Raw genomic sequence first — 24,632 nt, 5'->3', positions numbered from 1 at the left:
TCAGGGGCTAATGTCTTGTAATCGCAAGCCTAGTTATTCTGAACAAAAGACAAACAAGGGGCACCTTTTGTGAACAGGATCTCCTTGATAAGACCTCAAAGAACCCAAGTTAGGACACATTACTTGAGTCTTCAATTCTTTCTTTCAAGACAATCTTTGGAAACTCCACCCCCCAGCCCCAGCACACGTACCTTAAAAACTGTGGGTTTGTTTTTTTCCAAAGATTAATAACTCTTACTTACAGGCAGAGTCTATCAGGCACCATAACTACATTGGGTTAAGTGGAAATCTCTAACATTAAGTAACAAGCATTTCCTAAGTGCATACGATGTGCCAGGTACTGTGCTGCCACACACTGAATATACCATTCCTTATCACTGGCTGGCTTTTTCATTAGAGTCACTCACTCCAGTCCTGCACTTCCCACATTTATTATAGTTTTGTCCCTGGAGGCAGATACTATATGATCTCCATTAGGCATGATGGCTACTGAAGAGACATTGTGATCATGTCCTGAAACACACAAATGGGAAACTTCAGTTATGTCCCCCCAGTGGTACATCAAAGGCCACATTATTATTCCATTAGGACATGAATTCCAGAGAATTCAAATAACATGATTAGAGATATAGACCTAAAGTTAAATAAGCCTGGAATGCTAAATCTATTCCACAAAAGAAATGAGGATGCCTCTAAATAGCACGCTTTCCCGACACATTTAAATAGACTTATAGGAATTTTTCAAGAAACATTTATTGAGTATCTATAAATCTCTATTGTCTGAATGGTCACAAGTAAATATTAGAAACTGGAAAACCAATTAATTTTAAGACTTAAATCTATCCAGATGGACAGGGAAAGGGGTGGTTTTTTTGTGTGTGCAATTCTGCACACATATGTAAAGAAAGAATTTGATATATTTTAGTTTAATGGTGATGAGAAATTGTATTAACTTTCTCTATAGCTTTCAACAGACCACAGGGTAGCTGGATCAGTTTATCCTATTGCCCTGGTTGTGGGACAAGCTTCAGATATCCTTCGAAAACAGAAAATTTTCATTTCTTTTCAAAGAAAACTCAATAGATGAAGAACAGCTTTCCCCTGCAAGTTAGCAGGCAAAATGGTCAACTTTTCACAATACTCCATACTGTAACCAAACTTGATACGAAAATTCCAATTTATCACACTCCACAAAACAATTTACCATATAAAATTACCTTAAACTGGAAGCTTCTCCACAGGATTTTAAGTAACTTTACGAAATCTGATGGCACAGACCTGAAGATATTCTAATGAAGTCTCAGGGCATATTTAGGACTAGGCAGTGATGGAAAATCCAGTTTTCAGCTTTAACTCTATGCTTACTCATTTGAGGCTTCAATTTATTTCTCCATTTGTTGTTGGTTTTTAAAGAAAGAAACTCTATCACCATTATTACCACTACCTCACATGGGTATTTAGTTACCCATGGAAATATTTTAAGTCAAAAATGTTTTTGGTTTTTTTAAAAATGGAAAAGACTAATACTGTAAAATGCCAGCTACAGGCATCTCTTAAATAACTGTTAGTTTATCACATAGACAAGCTGTTCTATTCACCACCACCATGCTGCCAATCTGGATTTTCAAAAGATAACTTTAGTCAGCTTTCATACTTGCAATTATAACTGGATGTCTCAACAACTAATTATAATTCAATCATGAGCAAAGTACAAACTACACACTTATGAAAAGGATTAAGGAAAGCATGTGTTTGAGGGCGACACTGCTATAGATCAAAATTTTGATGTGTCGTCGTCCCCCCCCCCTACCATTTACAGCTCACTGATGAATTTGTCTCCTCTACACCTTACCATGCATGGTTCTGATGCACTCAAACCCCTGGAAATCCCATAGTTTAATGGTCATATCAGCAGAACAGGAAGCCAAAAGCTTGCCACTGTGGTCAAAGGAAATATCCTGTACAGAGTCTGTATGTCCCTTAAGGGTTCGTTCAAAATCTCCAGTTTCATAATCCCACACCTGACAAATGAACAGAAAGTTGGTTAACACCAGCCTATCATTCCTCATACTCTCTAGTCTGACATGTGCACTCAGCAGGCCAGTCGGACACCTTACTGAATAATTAATTGGACAAACAACAGATGACTTCTAGAAAACGCAATGGCTTAAAGGAAAAAAAAAATTATAGCATCAAAAGTCTAAACTACCCTTTGATTAGTTAACTTACAATGACTAATATATGTATAAAATATTTATAGACAATATCCCTTTGTAAGCACCAATTTTAGAGATCAGGAATTATCTGACCAATCACTGTCAAAATGAAGAAACTGTTCCCACATTCTTTTTTTGTTTGTTTGTTTTTGTTTTTGCAGGGCAATGAGGGTTAAGTGACCTGCCCAGGGTCCACACAGCTAGTAAGTGTCAAGTGTCTAGAGGCCGGATTTGAACTCAGTCCTCCTGAATCCAGGGCCAGTGCTTTATCCTAGGAAACTGAACAACTGAAATAAGTATTTTTTTTTAAAAAAAATACATATTTAACAAAACCGTCAAATTGTTTCTGGCAAAGACAATGCTCCAGTTCGGATATTCACAAAGTCCAGTCACTTATGTGCAAAACATTCATCCATTGCTAACTGTCAATTAATACTTAACAACCATTCAATGTTCACCTCTTCAATTAGATTAGAGCTTTATCATCACAAAATCACTAAGACAATAACAGGTTTTCTCATTCTTGAAAACAAAGGAAAACATGATTCAGATGTTCAGTTCTTTATAGAACTGATCAACATAAGGATATCTTTAGCACTAAGTACAAATTAACATTTTAAAGATTGAAAAGAAATATGCCATGATCCTATAATATAACCAGCCTCTAAATTTCAGTGTGCCTTTTTCAGGGATTGATTTAATAGCATACTCCTTAAAAAATTATAAGGCATTAGTTTTTAAAAGTTAATTTCTGGACAATATTCTTCAGATAAAAAAAACTATCATGATTTTATTTTTTTAAATGCTCAACAGTATTACTTTTCAGATAAGCCATTCTTTTCTATTTTGAACAGTAAATAATGTAAAGCTAAAAGTACAATTACTAATTGTTTGAAAATAGGTTGTTTTAGAAGTATCCCAAAGAACAACAAAAACTGTGGCTTTTCGTTCCCCCTCTTCCACTAATATGATGAAAAAAGTTTTCTCACAGCAAACATCACTTAAAACACAGAAGTTAATATTATAGCAACTAAAGAAAGAATTTCACCAAATACTATTTGCTCACATTCTCCACCCCCCCCCCCAATGTTATGCATTATCCCCCAGGAGGCTGAGGTAACATTATCATAGGATGTCAGAAGTAAAAGAGCCTTTGGAGGCTGTATGAATCAACCCACGCCTACCTGATCCAGAATCTACTAGACATTAAACATTTCTTAAAATAATTTCTCAAAAAGAACATGAGATAGATAGCAAAGGTCTTATTACACCTAGCACTTAATAATGTGGTGAGTCTTTATAAAAGGTGGTCAAAGTCTTATAAATTGCTACATTAGAATTTAGCCTTCAAGTATTGTGCTTTTTATGCACATTACTTGTGTGATAAGAAATCAGCTTGTTAAGTTGATCTTCAAGGTTCCCTTCTAGATTTAATACTTTAGTTCTAGAATATATTTTTGATGATACATTTATGTGACATCATTGGTCAGGCCCCAAAACTGAAACTAAAGAGGCTAAAAGAGGGCTGGAAAAAATGAATAATTTTATTAATATGAATGTATCATTTCACCACATTTCCATTTAAGTGATCCCCTGGTTTTTACCATCTCTCTTCTCTCTCTGCTAAATGAGAAAAAAAATTTTATTAAGTCAAACCATGGGATATACAGAATCAGTTTAATATTTTACAAGAATATTTTTAGGTGAAAATTAAAATGTGAAATGTAAGCTATGAAAAATCCACAATAGCCCTTCTCTGAAAGGTATGCATATAAAATTCCTTTAAATCTCACTTGCTATTTAAAGGAAGCCTGTGGAATCTCTTAACCTATACTTTATAAATATTCACTGATTTGCTAACTATTTCAATAACCATACTTTATGTTTCGAAATGACTCTAAATACTTTCCATGGCACTTTTATGCCCATTATCTCATTTAGCCTCTCATTTTACAGATGAGGAAATTCAGGGCTCAGGGGTTTGGAAAGCTCATTTGGGCTTGCAAAACTGGGGGAGTGCCCATGCAACAACTAAATATCCAAGTCTCCTGACTTCTACTGAGGTCCCTTTAATTAAAGTGTATTGTTGTTTCATTATCATTACCCATCTGACAGATGAGGAAACTGACACAGAGTAAATAACATTCTATTTTGAGACAAATTAGTCTCGTAGTACTTTCACTATGCCGCTTCATTAGTTTTCTTCCCCTGCACCTTTCTCCCCTCCCAGGACTAGAAACCGATTCAGCACAGTAGTGACTAAATGCCCAATGAGGAAATAATAGAAGTATAAATTAAGAGAACTAGATTTAGGGGTGTGCTTGGAATTAGCTCAAACAAGCTCTTGGGAGCTGATTACTGAATTTATAGGTCAGCATTTGTACATTTAGAAGCAGAAGGCTACAAATCAGGGCTTGATTTTTTATTTTGTTGACTGTTTAGACTTATTAAACAGAAAGAGCCAATTGTTAAATGTCTCCCAGCCTGCACACCACTGGCTGGATTATAGAGCCACCTGCTGCTGACTGTGTGAACCTCCTAGGGCCACTGTGCTTGTGTGCCATGAAGCTACAAACACCAGGATCTATACAAAGGAGGAAGTTGGGCTCCCAATACAAGACTCTGCCATGAAAACACATTGCTCAAAGAAAAAGAACATTTCTTGTTTCAGATCTTGATTCATTTATCCATACAATTTCAAAAATTTAAGAGAGACTATTCTTTTGTCCTCCCATTTTCCTAAATGTCTAAAATCCTGCCCTAACTACACTGGAGAGTTTAAAAAACAAACAAAAAAACCTCACTTACCTTTATTGTAGCATCCTCAGAAGCAGAGACCATAACACTGAAAACTGGATGGAAAATGACACGGGTAACCGGACTCCTATGTCCACTCAATGCATACTTTTCTGGAGGTCGAGGAATCCATTCTTTTGGGTCTCGTTTCTGACCAAGAGGTCCACCTGATGTAAATTCTTCCTTTGCTTCATTTAGTTTTGATTCTAATTCCATAACCTTGAAATAGAACAGGAAGAGTTATTTCAAGATTTGTTTAAACTCTGCTGAATATTTAACAGTCATTCACTATCTGAAAAAAACATTTAATGGCTGCAGATACATGCAGCTCGGCAAACATTTCAGAATGGTTATTTGTTGATAGTTCTTGTGTTCGAAGTGCATTTTATTTTTTCAATACTAAATTAGCCCTTATATCAATGACCAGGGTTATTTGAAAAAATTCATTAGCTTTAAAAAAAACCTAAAACTTCTTTTACTGTACCCCCCCCCCAAAATCCCCTAGTCTTGTGACTAAATCCCCAATATGATAAAAGTCTAATTTTCCACACGATACACATTACCTATCTCAGATCCAAACAGAAGTTCAGTTTTCTTTCTTCTCAACCATGACATCCTCTGACATGTTGGCCAAGATGCAGAAGTCTCAGGACCTCTCTAAGCAAGAACAACGCTGATTCCAATTCCCCCAATAATTCCTCCATACTCCCTTTCTTTATTTCAATGTCCTTGTTCCATGGGAGCCACCCCCCACCCCTTGTCCTTCTCTACCTCAGCCTGTACCACAGCTGTGTTCTCACCCCTTCAGTCAGGGTCAGTGTAGGTTACATTCAATCTGTATCATAGACAAAGTACCACAGGAAGACAAAAGCCTGACAAATACATTTTGGCTAAATGTTTCAGGACTTCAAGTAAAAAACTGATTTATATACTCAAGAGTACAAGCATTCATAATAGTATTTATAAGCATATTATATTAAAGCACATACCTAAGTTAAAGAAAAGGATAGTTATCTTTTCAAGTAAGAGAGAAAAGACGCATAAATATGTTAAAATGAGACATTTTTAACAGCTGAAGATGATATCACGGGATCTGTTTCTTACAAATTCAGAAAAGTTACCTTCTTTTGTAATCTGATAACTGATGTCCATTTTTTTTCCAAAAGGCCAGCATATTTCTTATCTAACTCTTCATTCTGAAGAGGAAAAGAGAGGGGTTTTTAAAAGCTTCCTTTTGTTTTAAAGGCTTCTGCTTCATTCCCAATATAGTCTTTCTTCCCCAGATCCAGTGAGCCTCCCCGTCACAAAGACTCAAATAAGGAAAAAACACAGCTTAGATAGGTCCAGCCTGCCTGACAGTGCATGCTCTACCGCACACTCCTAGGCCACCATCGAAGATCGGGCAGGAGTTACACTTCCCTGAACTGTTTGTTCTCTACACCCAGCCCTGCTCCTTCTAACTAGATGGCTTTCTATCTGATCATGGTCCTTCCCATCTTGGGCACAGTCACTGTGTATACAGCCTTGCAGTTTCTGATGACTTCCCTCTGCTGCACTAGTGCCTACATCCCAACTTGCCAGGCATTTGGGACCAGTCCCAGAGGCCTAGCACGTGAAGCCCATGCACACCCCCATACCACAGTGTACCACAGGCTGATCCTTCTCAATGGGCCTTGGCTTTGTTTTCAGTCTGTCACCACAAAAAAGCACTGCTACGAATGGTGTGTGTGTCTACAACCTTTATTTCTGTCTCCCTGAGCTTTGGTCCTTCTGCTTTCCACAAGAGTGGTTGGGCCAATCGCCAACTCAACCAAAAGTGTGTCTGTGAGCCCATTCAGCATTTCTGAATGTCCCCAAAATGCAAGTCTTCTTTCAGTGTAATACAGACTGAATTCAGGGTCAGGAAAGAACATACCATATCTAATTCAGCTTCTTTTTTAAAAACCGAATATGCCTCTTCATAGCCATTTGAACGAAGATAATCTGCTATAGCTCGATTTCTAAAATGAAAACAAAAATACTTCATGACCAAATGTCTCATCATTATTTCGAAGCATTTAATGAACATTAAAAACAATTCTTACAAATTTCTTTGTTTTCAAACCACTAAATGAATAAAAGTCAGTAGTTTGTAAAAGGAAAAAAAACTAACAGTGCCTAAGAGACTCAGCCTATGTTGTGATATACCAGCAGTTTAATTTCTGGCTCTAAATTCTCAGTGCTACTTAGAATAAAGTTCACATTCCAATTCCCCCAAGAATTCCTCTATACTCCCTCAATCTGATACTCAAGGACTGCTACAATATGGGCCCCACACCCACCTTTCCAGTTTTTAATTCCCAATATTCTTTCTCAAAACTCTTAAGTCTTAGCCAAACTAATTATTCACTGTTCTTCAGGAAATGTTCCTATGCTTTCCATCTATCTATCCATCCATCCGTTGTTTTTTCCCTATCTGGAATTCCCTGCCCCCAATCTTTGTCTGTCAAAATTGTATCCATTTTTCCACGTCTACCTTAAATTCCACTTTTCTTAAATCATAAAACTTTCCCGAATGCTCAGCCTCCTTTTCCCAAAGGCACAGGCTTCCTTCCTCCTCCTCTCTAAGTTTACTGTGGTGCCCGTATGACAGAATTTTAGAAGTTGGGGGTAGGGGGAAACACAAGATGAGAAGCATTTATTAAGAGCCTTCCAGGGGCAGCCAGGTGGCACAGTGGATAGAGCACCAGCCCTGGATTCAAGAGGATCTGAGTTCAAATCTGACCTCAGACACTTGCCACTTATTAGCTGTATGACCCTGGGCAAGTCACAACCCTCACTGCCCTATTTAAAAAAAAAAGAGAGAGAGAGAGAGCCTTCCATGAGCCAGGCACTGCTCTACATGCTTTACCATTATTATCTCATCTGACCCTCCTAATAACTCCAGAGATAGGTGCTATTAGGGTGCCCATTTTACAATTGAAGGAACTGAGGCAGATGGAGATACAGTGACTTGCGCAGAGTCATACTACTAGGGAGTATCTGAGATCAGGTATGAAGAACCCAGGTCTTCCTGCCTCCAGGTCCAGCACTCTATCCCCTTTGACATGAAGCCAATTCTAGGCTATCTTATCCACCACTGGGTTATCCAGGCTAATCCCACCTCTTTATAAACAAGGTTACACAGGTGGTTCAGTGCTAGAAGCTAAAATTTATGTTTAGAAATCTCAGAGTTGGAAGGGACCTTAAGAAGTCATCCAGTCCAAGAACCTCTTCTAAAATTACCCTTTAATAGTAAAGCATGGCTTGAAGACCTCCAATAGTGAACTTATCCATTCTACTTTTTAAATAAATTCCATCGTTAAGGATTTTTTTCTTGGTGATGGAGCAAAATGTGGCCAGGCCATGTGGCCTCTCTGTAACACTTCCACCCATTACTTCTAGTTCTCTCTAAGTGTCTGAGGCCGAATTTGAACTCAAGTCCTCCTGAATATAAGACCAGTGCTCTATCCACTGCACCACCTAGCTGCCCCTGTAGTTCTTTTTTTTTTTGGGGGGGGGGGGCGGCAGCAATGGGGGTTAAGTGACTTGCCCAGGGTCACACAGCTAGTAAGTGTCAAGTGTCTGAGGCCAGATTTGAACTTAGGTACTCCTGAATCCAGGGCCGGTGCTTTATCCACTGTGCCACCTAGCTGCCCCTGTAGTTCTCTTTTTTCTTTTCTTTCTTTCTTTTTTTTTTTTTGCAAGGCAATGGGGCTTAAGTGACTTGCCCAAGGTCACACAGCTAGTAAGTATCAAGTGTCTGAGGCCGGAACTCCTGAATCCAGGGCCGGTGCTTTATCCACTGCGCCACCTAGCCGCCCCGTAGTTCTCTTTTTATAGCCAAGTAAAACAAATCAAATCTCTCCTTCCACATGACAGTTCACTTTTCACCATAGCTGAGTCTTCTCTTCTGTGGGTTAATTATCTCCAGTTCTCTGGACATGCTAATAAAAAAGACCATGACAATATCCTTCCTAAAAGGGAAAGCCTACCTAACCAGGACAGAGTACATGTGATCCCAATTTTCCTTGTTACTGACTCTAAGTCTCTTTTAAATGGAGCCTACAATAGAATCAGCTCTTATTTTTTTGCCTGCTACATCTCACTGCTGACTCATTGAGCAGGCAGGTCACTAATTTCACCAGATCTATTTTACACAAACTCCTTTTTAGCCCTAACTGCCCCTCCATGTCCCAACCATTTTTTTTTTTACATGTAACAGTTAATATCTGGAACCCAACTTTACTTGTCACAATTCCATTTTATTTTATTAAAATCAGTCCATTGTTCTGGCCTGTCATGATCTTTTAGGATCCAATTCTGTCATTCAGCATACAACTACTCTTCTCACTTTCAAGTTCACACAAAAATCTGATTATCTATCTATCTATCTATCTATCTATCTATCTATCTATCTATCTATCTATCTATCTATCTATCTATCTATCTATCTATCTACCTACCTACCTACCTACCTACCTACCTACCTACCTACCTACCTACCTATCTATCTATCTACCTATCTATCTATCTATCTATCTATCTATCTATCTATCTATCTATCTATCTATCTATCTATCTATCTATCTATCCTTTCATCTAAGTCAATGATCAAAATTAAGGCCAAATGACTCTGGTTCTATATATACCAAAGACATGCCTCATAGCTATGACTTATCACCATTTTGGGGGGCTTATCATTCAACCAGTTTCAGATCCACATAACTATATCCAACACACATCTAGGTTATCCACAAATACATCATGATGCTAAATCATGTCTTTTGGAAATACAGGTGTCCTATTTGTCCCTACACCATTTCCCTGATCTACCAGTTTATTAATCCTTTGAAAAAAAGGAAATGAATTTTGTCTGACTTTGTTCTCTGATAAACTTCTGGCTTACAGTGATCTCCATGTCCCTTCCTAGGGGGCACAACTTGTCCTTTAATGTGCTCCAGAATTTTGCTAGGAATTGAAGTAATTCAATTCTATATGAACTTCAATTCTTCATGAACTATATGTTTTTCAAAGTTGTACTTAAAAAACTATTTTCCATACCTGACCATTTTAATTTTAGAACAGCATTCCAAATTCATCCCAAGTTCATCCCAAAATTATAATGTTTAGAATCAGAGGCACCTTCGAAGTCATCAGACAATCTCCTAATTGATGAAGAGCTCTTTCTGCTATATGCTTGAAGGTTAGTTACCCCAGGCTCTGATTAAATACCTCCAAATAAACAGGAATGAACTAACTCTCAGATCTATCAAAGGCAACTCTGTACATTCAAAGCCACCTCTACCCAAAAGCCCTTTTAAAAACTGACCGAAGTGAAAGCCAATCCATCTCACCTTCTAATCTTCAGGGCTAAACATATGCAATTCCTTTAACCATTCCTCAAAGGACATGGTTAAGTCCTCATGGTGAATTTGTCATTTTCAAAGATATATCTGGTGGTTATAAAAGGTATGTTATAACAGATAAACTGAAAATATGTGAAATGACTAGCGGGACTAGTTAGGAATGAATTAATTGTAATAACCTAGAAATTAAAGAATAAGGATTTGGGTGAGAGTGATAGCAGTATAAGTAGAAAAGACAGATAAGAAAAAAATTAATTTGAGGGCACAGCACTCACCCCAAATCCAACACATTTTCAAAGTTAGTTTTATATGAAGTGTACTTAGAAATATTTAAAGATGCCTCTCTGCCTCCGTTTCCATTTTTGGGAAAAGTACTAAAAAAAAACCCAGTCCTGGGAAAAATATGACTAGTTTGCAAGTTTAAACCCCTGAAATAATAGATTTTACCTGTAACACATGCACAACTTATGGTTATTACAGATTTCTTTGACGTTAAAAATACTGTTGTTCCTTTTAAAGCACTTACCAAATGGTTGTTGCCTTAAGAGTTATCTTCCTACTTCAATACATCAAAAGCTATGTTATTTAATCTCTATGGATGCAGATAACAATCTTTCTTACAGCTTGGCTGCATGAATTGTGGGGGCTGAAGAAAGTAATTGCCTCAGAACCAATGTCTGGTCTTGTGATAAGCCTCTCTAAACTTAGCTAAACTGAACCTAGCTGGGTTCATACCAGAAACTTTTGAGAAGGCCTAAGAGAAAACCTGTACTCCATCAGCACAATCTTTTTCAAGAACCCAGGGTCAGCTCTACACCTGTTCAATGAGATAGGGAAGTGTGATTTTTGTAGAGTTTTCTTTCTGTAACTTTAAGAAAATGTTTCAGTTTTTTCTCTAATTCAAAAACATTTTCATCTGAATCCTATAAGACAAATCCATTCCTGAATCTCAGATTGCCAAACAACAAGCTGGAAAGAATAAGGAAAAAAAGTTTATTTGAACATACGACAGCAAAAGCCCAACCACACACTAAGTCAGATGAGAATGGGCAACATCCAGCTCATGCTTCCCTAATACCTCCAGACTCAATTCTGTAGCCACATTTGCACATCCACTCTACAACTCTATTTAATTCTTAGGAGAGATGACCATGGATGAGATGATCTCTAAGGTTCCTATAAGCGCCAAGATACTAAAATTCCTTTGATTTTCAATTTACAAATGAGAAAACTCCGGCTCAGTGAAGTTTTACTACAGAGCCAAGAACTATTACCCACAGCTCTTGATTCTCGGATGGACAATCCTACATGTGATCTGATATACGACTGTCAAATATCTAAACAATTGTAAAGGGAGTTCCATTCACAATAAAGCATCATACCTAGGCCACTCCCTGGAATGGGCTGCCTTGAGAGGTAGTGAGTCCCCCCCCCCCCCCCGCCCCATTGGAGGTCTTCAAACAAAGGCTGGATACGGCTTGTCCGGTATGATGTAGAGGGGATTCCTTTTCAGGTATGGGTTGGACTAGATGGCCACTGAGGTCCCTTCCAACTCTGTGAATTGGATAGGCTCAGGCTGAAGAAAGAAAGACTTAGGGGGACATAATGGCCATCTTCAAGTATTTTAAGGGTGGTTATTAGAGTTGTTCTGCTAGACTCCAGAGGGCCGATCTGGGAGTATTAGGCAGAAGTTATTGAAGCTTCCTGACCATTAAGGGATATTTATTCAGGAGGTGGTTGTGGGTCCCCAGGACATGACATGTTTGAGTAGTCTGGATGACCAACTGTTATCCAGAAGGGATCTAGAAGGGCTTCTTTAGCTATCATACATTAGACTAGATTCTAGAATACATTCTATCTCTAACTCAGATTCTCCCAAGTCACCTACATCTGCAGTTTCTCAAGAGATGACGATACAAACCACTTTCATGACCAAACTCAGTTTCAACTTGGACATGGCTACACCACCACCAGATCTCGACACTGGATATGCTGACAGGGTCAGGGGAAAGGCTGGTGGAGATTCCCCTCTTGTTACAAAAATCAAGCCCAGCCAGTTTTCCTTGTTCATATCAACCATTAAAACATTTACCTGTTATTAGGGATATGGAAGGAACTCTTAGTGCTACAACCCTATTAAGTACCTGGAAAATACGCAAGGCTGACTTACCTCTTGCATCTCCAAGCAGCCTATAGTTTTATAATCATAGAATATAATATCAACTACTAACTAAAAGCCATTCACTTTCATCTAAAAAGATTTTCCTCAGATTCAATGGCACAGTGGAGAGAGTGTTGGGCCCGGAGTTAAGACCCGGGTTCAAATCTGACCTTGGACACTGGCTGTGTGACCCTGGGCAAGTCACTTAACTGCCTTTTGCCTCAGTTACCTCATCTATAAAATGGGGATAATAGTAGCACCTACCTCCTAGAGTTTATTTGAGGATAAAATGAAGTATTTATAAAGCACTTAGCACAGTGTCTGGCACTAATGTTATATAAAAGTTAGCTGCTAATTATGTTGTTATTATTATTAATGCCATAACCAATATAAAGGTACTGGTGTTTACTACCATTCCTATAGAAGCCAAATATACATGCTTCATAAAATCATAAATTTATACCCAAAAAGGGACCTTTAAGGCCATTCCATTCCATTTTACAGATGTAGAATAAGGAAACCACCTGGAGTCAACAAGTTAACTTGTTGTGACAGGATTTGAACTCAGGTCAAGTTATGTATTCTATCCGTTACACCAGCTACCTCAGAGATTTTACTGTCCTGAGATGATATAGTAGAGCAGGACCGTGGCACTTCCACTTGTATGATAACCTCGGGCAAATCCCTTCGTTTTCTCATCTGTAAAATGAGAAGAGTTGGACCTGATCTCTGAAGTCCTTTCCAGGTCTAAATATTATGCTTCTATGATCCCTAATGATCAGAAAACAAGCTAATCAAAGTGAAACCCATATGTTCTGTATAGAACTGTTCAAATCATTGATTAGACTGCTCTGACAAGTGAGTAGCACTGCTGAGCAGAATGAGCACCCTAACAAAAGGCAAAAAAACAAAAACAAAAACAAAAAAACCCAAACAAAAAACGAATGTCAAAGCCTTCTTCTTTGCCAATGCAGAGATCCTGAGAATGACATTTCTTTTTTTTTTTTTAATTTTTAAAAATTTTTTTGGTGAGGCAATTGGGGTTAAGTGACTTGCCCAGGGTCACACAGCTAATAAGTGTTAAGTGCCTGAGGCCGGATTTGAACTCAGGTACTCCTGAATCCAGGGTCGGTACTTTATCCACTGCGCCATCTAGCTGCCCCGGAGAATGACATTTCTTCAGTCCTAGGGTTAAAAGAACCCTATGTTGGAATTATAGCACTAGTGTTTCATGGAATTCCATGTTAAGTTATTTTAACTGACAATTTCTTCTACCTATCTTTGGATATTTAACAAAAACTACATGATAATACTCAAGGCCATTTTAGCCATTTCCTACTACTCTTTTCATCATTTTCCTTTCTTCTCAGTAGAATTTTAGCAGAGGAAAGATTATCCAGAAAATAAATCACTCTCTCTTGTAAGAACACTTAGGCTTTATATAAATGTGTCCTATTATAGGGTCTAAGATTAAAGAAAGTTACCTTTCAAATGCTTTCAACTATTTAAATTAAAATGTTCTGCTTTAAAAAAAAAAAGTCTCTTATCTATTCTAAGAAAAACCGAATCCACCTGCTGTGATCTCCCCTCTTCTTTCTGATGTCATTACTTCAAAATATCTTTACCCATAGTCCTGTCCCTGAAGAAAAGGGGGCTCTTCTCCTTTCCAAAGCCAAAGCCTCAATTTCCTCATCTGTAAGATGAAGGGGTTTGAACTAGATGCCTTTGAAGGATCACTTCTACTCTAAATCTATGATCTTTGCCCTGAACCCCACTTGTCACCACATTTTTTTTGGGGGTGAGGCAATTGGGACCAAGCGACTTGCCCAGGGTCACACAGCTAGTATTAAGTGTCTGAGGCCAGACCATAACTCAGGTATCCCTGACTCCAGGGCCAGTGCTCTATCCACTGTGCCACCTAGCTGCCCCATGTCACCACTCTTTTATGAGTTCAACCCATCAACTGTTTCCATTGGCCCTAACCCCTATCTTCAATCTCTCCCTATCTACTCTTCTCCCTCCCTAAAACTCTTAAAAAGCCTTAAGATACTATACCCCCAAGCCAGGATCCTCTCTAACTTTATTCCCCCTTCCACTGCCTAATTGCTGGAACGTGCCCACTCTTCGTCTCCTTCATTTTGGTTTATAACTCCATCACGTTAAATTACCGAACGAAACCTGCTCTCTCCATCATGTTGCCAATGATTTCTTTTGCTATATTCCAACAGCCTTTTTATACTCTCCATCTTCCTTGACCACTCTTGTCAGCAAGCTATTAATTCATCTGAGCTCCTTTCTGCCACCCTGATTTCCAAAACACTTTCTCTCATTCTCTAGTTAAGTAGAAACCTCACTAACTCTGGTGTCAGAGAACACAGGTTTGAATCTTGGCTTTGCTCCTTGCTACTTCTTCCAGTTTTCTCCTGTGTAAAACAAAGGAGTAGGGTGAGCCTGAGGTCCACTCTAACACCCCAATCCTAATTTCCTCATTTGCCACGCCCTGCTCCCACAGTATGGATCTATCCCCAAACCTCTGTTCCCTTCTCTTTATATCTCTTCCTTAGTCATCTCATAGGCCCCATATTCATGCAGCTGACCAATCTACAATTCTAGACATAATCTTGCTCCTGACTTCCACTTCTACTTCAATTTCCTCTTCGATCCTCTAAATCTACTCTCACCCAACCCTTACAAGAACCCAGTTTTAAAATTCAAGTCAAAAAAAAAAGAAAAGAAAAGAAAAGAAAAACTAAAACTCCCAAGTCATCCTCGGTTCATTTCTCACCCTCGGGCCTTCCGCTCCTCACATGGCCATTCTAACAGTTCAGGTCCTAATCGCCTCTAGCCTAGATGTAAACAATCTCCTAATTGGTCTCTCTGCTTGCTTTCTTGTCTTACTTTCCAATCCATTCTTCATACAACTGCCAAAATAAACTTCCTAAGGAATAGGTCTGACAATGTCATCCTCCTCAAAAACCTTCAGGGACTCCTAAATGCTTATGTAGAACAAAAATACAAACTCTTTGGTTTGGCATTTAAGGCTCTCCCCAATACTGCTCGCACGCACCTTCTTTCCAGACTCAGTTCAAGCTACCTTCACACATTATAGATGACAGACACAGGGAATTATCAGATTTCCCCAAACCACCTCATTGCAAGCCTCCATACATTTGAGAAAAGCCATGAACTGACCTTCCAATAACCCCCAACCTGTAATGTACTCCTGCATCTTTCTCAGAATAGTCAGCACCAGATAAGACAACTGATGGACTCGAAATTGAAGGATATTGTCTGTTCTTTTCTTTCCTTGGACATGACATCTGTTTTGCATGACCATACATATTTGTAACAGTTTTGGTTTCCTGAGGGAAAGAACTGAGAACTTAAAAATGAGACTGAATTAAAATAAAAAGACATCAGTTCAAATCCTGTATTTGACATGAGTGAGTCAATTATTGTCTCCCTGGACCTCAATTCCCTCATTTGTAAAATGAGGGGGGCCCAAGGGGCAGCTAGGTGGCATAGTGGATAGAGCACCTGCCCTGGAGTCAGGAGGACCTGAGTTCAAATCTGGCCTCAGACACTTGACACTTACTAGCTGTGTGACCCTGGGCAAGTCACTTAACCCCAATTGCCTCACTAAAAAAAATATAAATGACAGAAAACAAAAATTTCAGTAAGTAGAATACTGATTACCAGCCAAAAAGTATTTATCAAGCACTCTTATGTGCCTGACATTGTGCCAGAGCTGAAGATACAACTACAAAAGATAGCTTCTGACCTCAAATATAAATTCTACCTGGGGGTGGGGGTAAGGAATGGGAAATAATAGCATGTTCCCAGACAAGTTGAAATAGGGTATTTACAAAATGAATACAAAGTGATCATTGGGGGATAGCAAGGAGGTGATTGCAACAATGACAACTGGGGGGAAACCAGAAAATCCTCTTGAAAGAGGCAACACTTCAGTTTGAAGAGAGACAAGTGTTTCATGAGGCTTTTGATTAAGCTGCAGTAAGGAAGGAGAGCAGCTTCAGCACAGGGGACAGCCTCTGAAAATGCAGAGGACAGGACATGTTGTGCACATCACCAAGAAGGTCAATATACCTGAAAAGTATGGTATATACAGGAAATAATATGTAATCAGCCTGAAAAGAGAGGTTGGAAGCTAAAGCTAGAAAGGGCTAAGTGACTGTGCAGATTATTTTGTTGCATTAAAACCTGGCTGTATTGAATATACACGAATTATATTATTAGGGATTATCAGTTGGTTTTGCTTTAAAACTATTTTCTTTGTTCCAAGGAAAGATTTACTGGGTGAGAGAATATTTGGACATTTATAATCATACTAAATGTAAAAAAACCTGTCCTACTCCCTTTAGATAAATTCCCATTATCTCTAGGATCAAATAGAGACTCTTCTGTTTGGGACTTCAAACCCTTCCCAGTCTGGACCCAAGAAAAGAATGGGCTTTGCCAATGCCCAAAGGCCCCAGCTGGGATTGATTTGGACTGACTGGATTGACTGAGAATTGACTGACTTTGCTGATTAATGTACTTGAAGTTGACTTGATTGAAACCACACTTGCCTGACTGTGAAGAGGGTGTGTTCTCAGAGACTACTACCTCAACACCGGACCACCCTCAAGTCCAATGAATCAATGGATTTGAATGCTACCAGCCAATTAGCTTGGAGCAGTGTGTAGGCACCACCTCTCTTCTGGACCTGCAGGTAGCTTCTGCTCTGACAAGTACAGAAACTTCCTCTTTTTGGCCTGAGACTCATAGAAGGTGGCTCTTTTTCTCCTTTCTCTCCCGTAAATCCTAGCTAGGCTTTCCTATCTTTCTGACCCAGGTGTTCTCTTTTTACTAATACCTGGTATGTTTTAATAAATACTTAATGCCCCAAACTGGTGCTAAAGCTTCTAATTTATAAGTTAACCCTAGCTAATTTTCCCTACACTTGGGACAGGAGTAAGGGGATCACACATTAGATTTTAAACATTGGGGCAGCTAGGTGGCACAGTGGATAGAGCACCGGCCCTGCAGTCAGGAACTTGAGTTCAAATCCGGCCTCAGACACTTGACACTTACTAGCTGTGTGACCCTGGGCAAGTCACTTAACCCCAACTGCCTCACTTAAAAAAAAGAAAAGATTTTAAACATCACAACACCTCTGTAGCCTTATCTACATGATACCCTTTCCTACATTCTCTACTGCATTTAAGTTAGTCTTCTGCTGGACTCCTCTCATCACAGTCCATCACTAGTCAAGGTGCCTTTTCATGAATGATTGCTACCTCTTAGAACCTGAAGTTTCCTTTAAATTTTAATTTAAAAGTTATCTCCTGGGGGTGGCTAGGTGGCGCAGTGGATAAGCACCGGCCCTGGATTCAGGAGGACCTGAGTTCAAATCTGGCCTCAGACACTTGACAATTACTAGCTGTGTGACCCTGGGCAAGTCACTTAACCCCCATTGCCCCGCCAAAAAACAAAACAAAACAAAAAAAAACCACACACACACAAAAAAGTTATCTCCTACACAAGGTTTTTCTCAATTTCTCCAGCTATTAGTGTACACTCCGTCCCCCCCCCCCCCCCGGTCTATACTTACATGCGTACATGTTGTTTCCCTTGATAAAACATAAACTCCATATGGACATTACCTATTTGTTGATTGATTAATGAGGATCTGACATACTGAAATTTTGTTCTACTGAAATAAGGCTAGAGACAAAGCACAATTTCTATAGTTGAGCAGTTAAAATTTAAAATGGAAGAGGATAAAAATGTCTTCTTAGTGTGTGCAAAAAGGATAGGGGTGCTCTCTGTCTGGGAAGAGAGCAGTCATCGTTAAAAAATGCAATCTACCTTTTATTACCTTTAGACAGATTTACAGTTTCACTTTGTTTTCCAGACCACATTTCAAAATAAATAAATAAATAAATAAAATTTTAAGCTGTTTGAGTTTAATTTCGTTTTCACAATTTTGCAACGTCCTTCATGCTTCATTATGGCACAAGTGATGGCCAGGGGTTCTACAATGGTGAGTTGTCATTGTTTTATATAAACAATAAAGTCAAGATATTTTCCCCATCAGAAATGTATTTCTAGGGGCAGCAAGGTGGTGCAATGGATAGAGCAGTGGTATTTCAGAATTGTAATAATCACTACAAAGAAAGTAAGAGATATCTAACTGTTTAGCAGATGAACCACTTTTTACCATACATGCAAATTCTGAAAATTCCTTGCAAGACTTTGTAACAAAGGCTAAAGTCTAAAACTCAAAACTTCCAGGACTAGAGTTAGGAAGACTCATCTTCCTGGGTTCAAATCTGGCCTCACATTAGCTGTGTGACCTTGGGCAATGTAAGAAAGATTTCCCCCACCCCCTAGAATAAAAGTGATTTAACTATAGTACTAATCAGTTTATAGACTACAAATTAAGAGTTAAAATATTTAGATATTCTTTGGTAGCTTAAGAGTTTAAAAAAATTAGATATTCGTTACTAACTTAAGAATAAGCAAGATAGATATTTAAAGGAGCTAATAATTTATATAATAATTTAATATAATATAATTATTATATTATATAATAATTTAAAGGAGCTAAATAAAGGCTAACTTTAGACAAGCTTAACCAAAGATTCAACTATTTGACTTCCAATTGTGGTTAGGTATAGCCACCAATCAGTTTAAAGGTCAGATACCTAAAATAGTAATTTCTGAGCTGTAAGGGACCAATATGATGGAAAGTCTTTATAGCTGAGAAACAACTCAGAGAAAGATAGGCCAGAGAGGCTACATCTGAGATGGCAAAGATGCAATCCAGTAGATGGTTTATGTTATGGTTATGAGCCTGTTACTTAGTAACAGGAATATTTTAAGTAGGATATATTTAGAATGGCAAGTGATTGCACTAGTGTATAACTGCTTTCTTCCTATTCCATACTTATAGTATTTGAACCCCTGGGATTATGTTAATTTGTGGGAGGAGCCATGGTGTATAAATATGTGCTTTGGGTCCTAGACCTGAGACTGGCTTTACTGTGAGACAGGATCCCTCTCTCAAAAAAAAAAAAAAAAACCTATTTTTTTTTTTTGGCTTGGAGACTTTGCTTTTTTCTTCGTCTAACACTATGACTTAGAATTTTTCGCAACAGCAAGTCACTTCACCCAGTTTGCCTCAGTTTCCTCATCTGTTAAATGAGTGGGAGAAGAAGATGGCAGAACCACTCCAGTATCTTTGCCAAGAAAACCTCAAATGGAATCACAAAGAATTGGACCATGACTGAAATGACCAAACAAACACTTTTCACTCTACATTTTTGCATGTCATGTACCTTTGAAATTTATTCAGGGGCAGCTAGGTGGTACAGTGGATAAAGCACTGGCCCTGGATTCAGGAGGACCTGAATTCAAATCTGGCCTTAGACACTTAACACTTACTAGCTGTGTGACCCTGGGCAAGTCACTTAACCCCAATTGCCTCACAAAAAAAAAAAAAAAAGAAAGAAATTTATTTAGCGCAAAGCATATTCTTAGCATAAAACATCCACATTTAGTTTGATGCACTTAGCATTAGGTAGACTATCAATAGAGAATTTATGATAAAATTTGAATGACATGATGAGAAGGTATAGAAAAGTAAATATACAGATCAAAGTATATTTGAAGTACAATATTTACGATTATCTTCATTTTGTTTATGAAAGTGACTCATCAACAATATTCCTTTTTCATCCAAAAGTTATAAAAAACAACAGGTGTTAAAGAGATGCTTATTATGAAGATTCCCTTTTGTCTTATTTCTGACATTGTAATTATCGTTTTAAAATAGTTCAGAATCCTATTTAGTAGTGATTAAGCAAGGTATATCACTTACTACTCTTCTACCATGGACCCTGCACACAGTAACTGATCATTAAATGTTGAATAAATTAATGTATTGCTTGTAGGGAATAATAGTATAACCACTTCCAAGAAATTTCGAAAACTACAACCTGTGTGTTCTACTTTGTGCCTCTGAGTTGCACATAAGTTCAGCACTAAAGAATTAGAAAAACACCCCCCCAAAATTAATTTGCAAAATATTTTCATCACCATTTCTTAGTTTCTAGGGACACTATAAAGCTAACACTTTTTTTTTCTTTTTTCTTCAATGGAGGTTAAGTGACTTGCCCAGGGTCACCCAGCTAGTAAGTATCAAGTGTCTGAGGCCGGATTTGAACTGAGGTCCTCCTGAATCCAGGGCTGGTGCTTTATTAGCTGCCCCCTTAAAGCTAACACTCTTAAAATTGAAGATATTCACTATCAATCATGAGCGAATAATACATAAATGCTTGATCTTTTTTTTCCCCAATACTATAATACAGGTAGAGGAGCCTTCCAAGAAGAATGTCCATTTCAAGTTTGGCTGGTGTTACCAACTAAGACCTAAAAGTCCATCGAGATTAAAAGTGTTCAATCCTTTTGATTCTAAAGTTTGAACAATAAACACTTAAACTAGAAAAAAATTAAACTTGAAATAGTTTCATTCATATTTCTCCACACATTCCTAATCCATAAAATGAAAGAGTTGGTCTAAGTTAAAGGTGTCAATCACTTTGCTGGCCACATGTGGCCTACAACACTCCCAAGTGCAGCTGAACCAGATTAAAATGTACTTTGGAAACACTTAAGTAAATAAACAAAAGTACAATTAAACACAAGTTAATATCAAAATTTAAAACTATGTCAATATGCAGTCCACAGGGATCCTTCTGTATGGATTACTGATTCCCATGTCTATCTGAGTTTGACAGCACTGGTCTAGATGATCTTGAAGGGGCTTTCCAACTCTAAATCCCGTCCAGTCCCATTTATTCCTCCATATAGGGTGTAAAGAATTGTTATTTGAGGTTTTTATGAAATGTCAAGAATTAATTGTTATTTGAGGTTTTTATTGACACTGCTTCCTTGCAAGCAAGTCGATAGCCACCAATAATTGATGTGGGGTGAATTTTCTGCTTGACTAATTCATCTGCATTTTTCAGAAGTTCTGCTGCAATAATAACCACAGATATGATCCCATCTCCAACTTCTTTGTCTTGCAAATCAGCCAATTCACAGAGCACTTTAGCTGCAGGATGTTCTACCTCTAGCAATTTCAGAATGGTTGCCTCATCATTAGTAATAGTCACATCACCAATATCATCCACCAACATCTTATCCAAGCCAAGTGGGCCAAGAGAACTTTTTACAATATTGGCAACAGAAGCTGCAGCCATAACGTTTTGGGAGTGGATAGACTCCCCAGTGATCCGTTCCCGATCATGGACAAGGGTCCCTCCATCTTCCCTGCTCCCTGTCTCCACGATGCTGCAGCTTCTGCTCCTCGCAGACGTGTGTGGCTGGCAGGAAAGATGGAGGGGCCCTTTATGAAGTATTTTATACCTAACCCGACCAACTATGTCTGTCCTTTCTTTACAAAATGTTTTAATTTGAATATTCATTTGCCAGATGAAACCACCTTAAATAGGTTTTTAAAGTTTTGTTAGAAACACTTTTCCCTGAAGAGTTATCTTTAAAATGTGAGTTTTTCTTAACTATAAACTCATTCAAATTTGCAACTGAATGAAGTATGAGTTAGAACTATGAGGAATAAGCTTAAAAATCCCAGTATTCTCTTGAGATGAGGAGATAATAGGTAAATGATAAATAAATTTAGAAAATTTCTTCTGATTGAAGTAAAATGGGATTTTTGATAATTTCTCACAACCTCCCGCACGCAATGAAACAGAGGGAAGACAACTAGAACTACATTAATATGAAAGCTATCCTTTTAATTAATCTATATACAACCCCTACCAAAGAGACTGTGACGACAAATGAAATTGGTAGGCAGACTTTCTTATCTAGGAGGTCAGGTGCTTTTGACATTAAGCTGCTCCTGAAGCCACAAATGCAAGCAATTTCAAGTCCTGGGAAGGATTTGACCATTGTATGTATATGTTGGGTATGTCTACACACAGAGATACAGATACAGACACATACAGTCACACATGCTTTTAGCTTGAGAACCATCCTTGTGTATAAGAAGTTTGGCTGGTCAGCCTATTCACTGCCACTCATCTGGTGACAATGTCCTAAGTGCAGGCATAACAGGGAGGAAAAAAGGCCTGCTTAATGCTGACCTTGCAAAACCTAAACCTGAAAAATGACGGTAACTCAGCAAAGCCACTGTTTGTTTTATCTCATCACTTAGGTTGCAAAGCTTCAAGAAAAAGAACCATATCTATTTCTTTTGCATTTCAACAGTAAATATTGTTGAGTAATTGAAGGAACTTAGGAGTAAAGGTAGAGAAACTGCAAAATTCTGGATAGAAAATTACTAAAAGCTTAAGAGCTTCTAAGAATTTTTCAGATAAACAAGTTAATTTCTACTGAAAAGTTTTCCTAGTTGGCAAATGATAGCTCCCTGGCCTGGTCACAAAATTTTCAAGTTAGGCCATACATAATAAAATACACAGACATGGAAGAAGTCTCTTATAACATGTTTTATAGAAATTACTCCCCATCATGCCCAGTTAGATAAACTTCAAGTAAGCCAGCTTTCACCAATAAACTTTATATAGCACCTACTAGGTATGCTAAGTGCTTTACAAAGACAATCTCATTTGACCCTCACAACAATCCTGGGAGGCAGATGCCATTATTATCCATTTGACAGATGAGAAAGCTGAAGTAAATAGGGATTAAGTGACTTGTCCAGGGTCACATAGTTATTAAGTGTCTGAGGCCAAATCTGAATGAACCTAAGCCTAGAACACTAGCATCTACTTCACCACTTAGCTGCCTTATCAATTGTAAAGTCCATTTTAGGGGCAGCAGGTAATAAGAAACAAGGTAAGTTGGATCAAGTAATCTCAGTCAGTCATCCATATACACCTAAGGCCATTCTGTGTTCTGTTAGGTCTTTAGCAATGTCTGCCTTGAGCAAATTCTGCTTTAAAACCTTTAAGTGCTATGTGAATATTATGTATTTACTATCATCTTTTATAATATTCAAGAAAATTCATAACTAACCCTTGCTAGACTCAAAAGTCAGTGTTGAAACCATACATGGGTTAATTAAGCTTTACTTTGGGGCTTATTTTTTACAGGAATAAGTAACTAAAAGTAACATTTCTAAATATTTACTACATTTCATGTGATGGCAGATTTAGTGTTGGGAGAGACTTTAAAGGTCACTGAGTACAACCCCTCTTGTTTTACAGACAAGGAAACTGAGGCCTGACTTGCTCAGGGTGATAGCTATTAAAGTATCTAAGACAAAATCGCAACCCAGATCCTCCTGATTCTGAAACCTGAGCTCTATATACAGATACCTCGCTGTCTTTTAACTCCAATGAAATCACCATCTTGCCTAGGAATGGAAGGAAAGCTATTCCATGGCAAGAAAACAGCATAGCAGCATGTCCCTTATCACTTTCCATCAGAAAACCCAAATAGAACAAAACATAAGTGATTACAACAGATTCTCCAACTAACAGTTAATGCTCTACCTTGTCCAACTTTTGTTTCTGTCAAAACACTATAAAATCTGAATATTTTGAGATAGGATATCTTTGGTACTCAAATGACCAAAAGTGATCAATATTGTTATGAACTTCCTTGATTCTAGAAACCAAGTTCATAAGATCTTTTATACAATATTAAACAAAAAGTTTCAGACTTTTCTGTTAATCATGTTTTAAACCAACAATTAAAAAATATAGAACCAAGTCTACCACAGATCATATGCAAACATCTAAAAGTATTTTTAATAAAAACAAGTCAATTTCAGTCAGAATACATTAGAATGGGAGAAAAAGAATTAGTATATTTGAAAAACATAATTTGAGGATCTTTACAATGTTATTCATATGCTTTTATTTTAAGTTTTTTTTTTCCTTGAAAGTTTAGATCTCTAAAGAACAACTAACAATAAGGACATTAGGAATAATTCCCCAGAAATAACTTCAATTGATCTTTAAAATGAAATGCTCCTTCAGGTACAGACCTGATTAATCATCCCTCAATGGTTCAATA

The 24,632-nt window shown here is 38.0% G+C and overlaps 1 protein-coding gene across 1 annotated transcript in view; it reads right to left on the bottom strand.

Moving 5' to 3' along the window:
* PAFAH1B1 (platelet activating factor acetylhydrolase 1b regulatory subunit 1) overlaps positions 1-24,632 on the bottom strand; it is an 82,996-nt gene that overhangs the window by 10,129 nt on the left and 48,235 nt on the right. Inside the window, 6 exon segments of the mRNA XM_044005448.1 lie at positions 404-429; positions 431-513; positions 1,853-2,021; positions 5,025-5,231; positions 6,134-6,208; positions 6,928-7,012. Coding sequence (XP_043861383.1) covers positions 404-429; positions 431-513; positions 1,853-2,021; positions 5,025-5,231; positions 6,134-6,208; positions 6,928-7,012 — 645 coding nt within the window.

The sequence above is a fragment of the Dromiciops gliroides genome, chromosome 4, assembly GCF_019393635.1.
Source record: "Dromiciops gliroides isolate mDroGli1 chromosome 4, mDroGli1.pri, whole genome shotgun sequence".
Classification (NCBI taxonomy): domain Eukaryota; kingdom Metazoa; phylum Chordata; class Mammalia; order Microbiotheria; family Microbiotheriidae; genus Dromiciops; species Dromiciops gliroides.
Note: the sequence above shows the minus strand (reverse complement) of the source record. Positions and strands in the feature narration are given on the sequence as shown.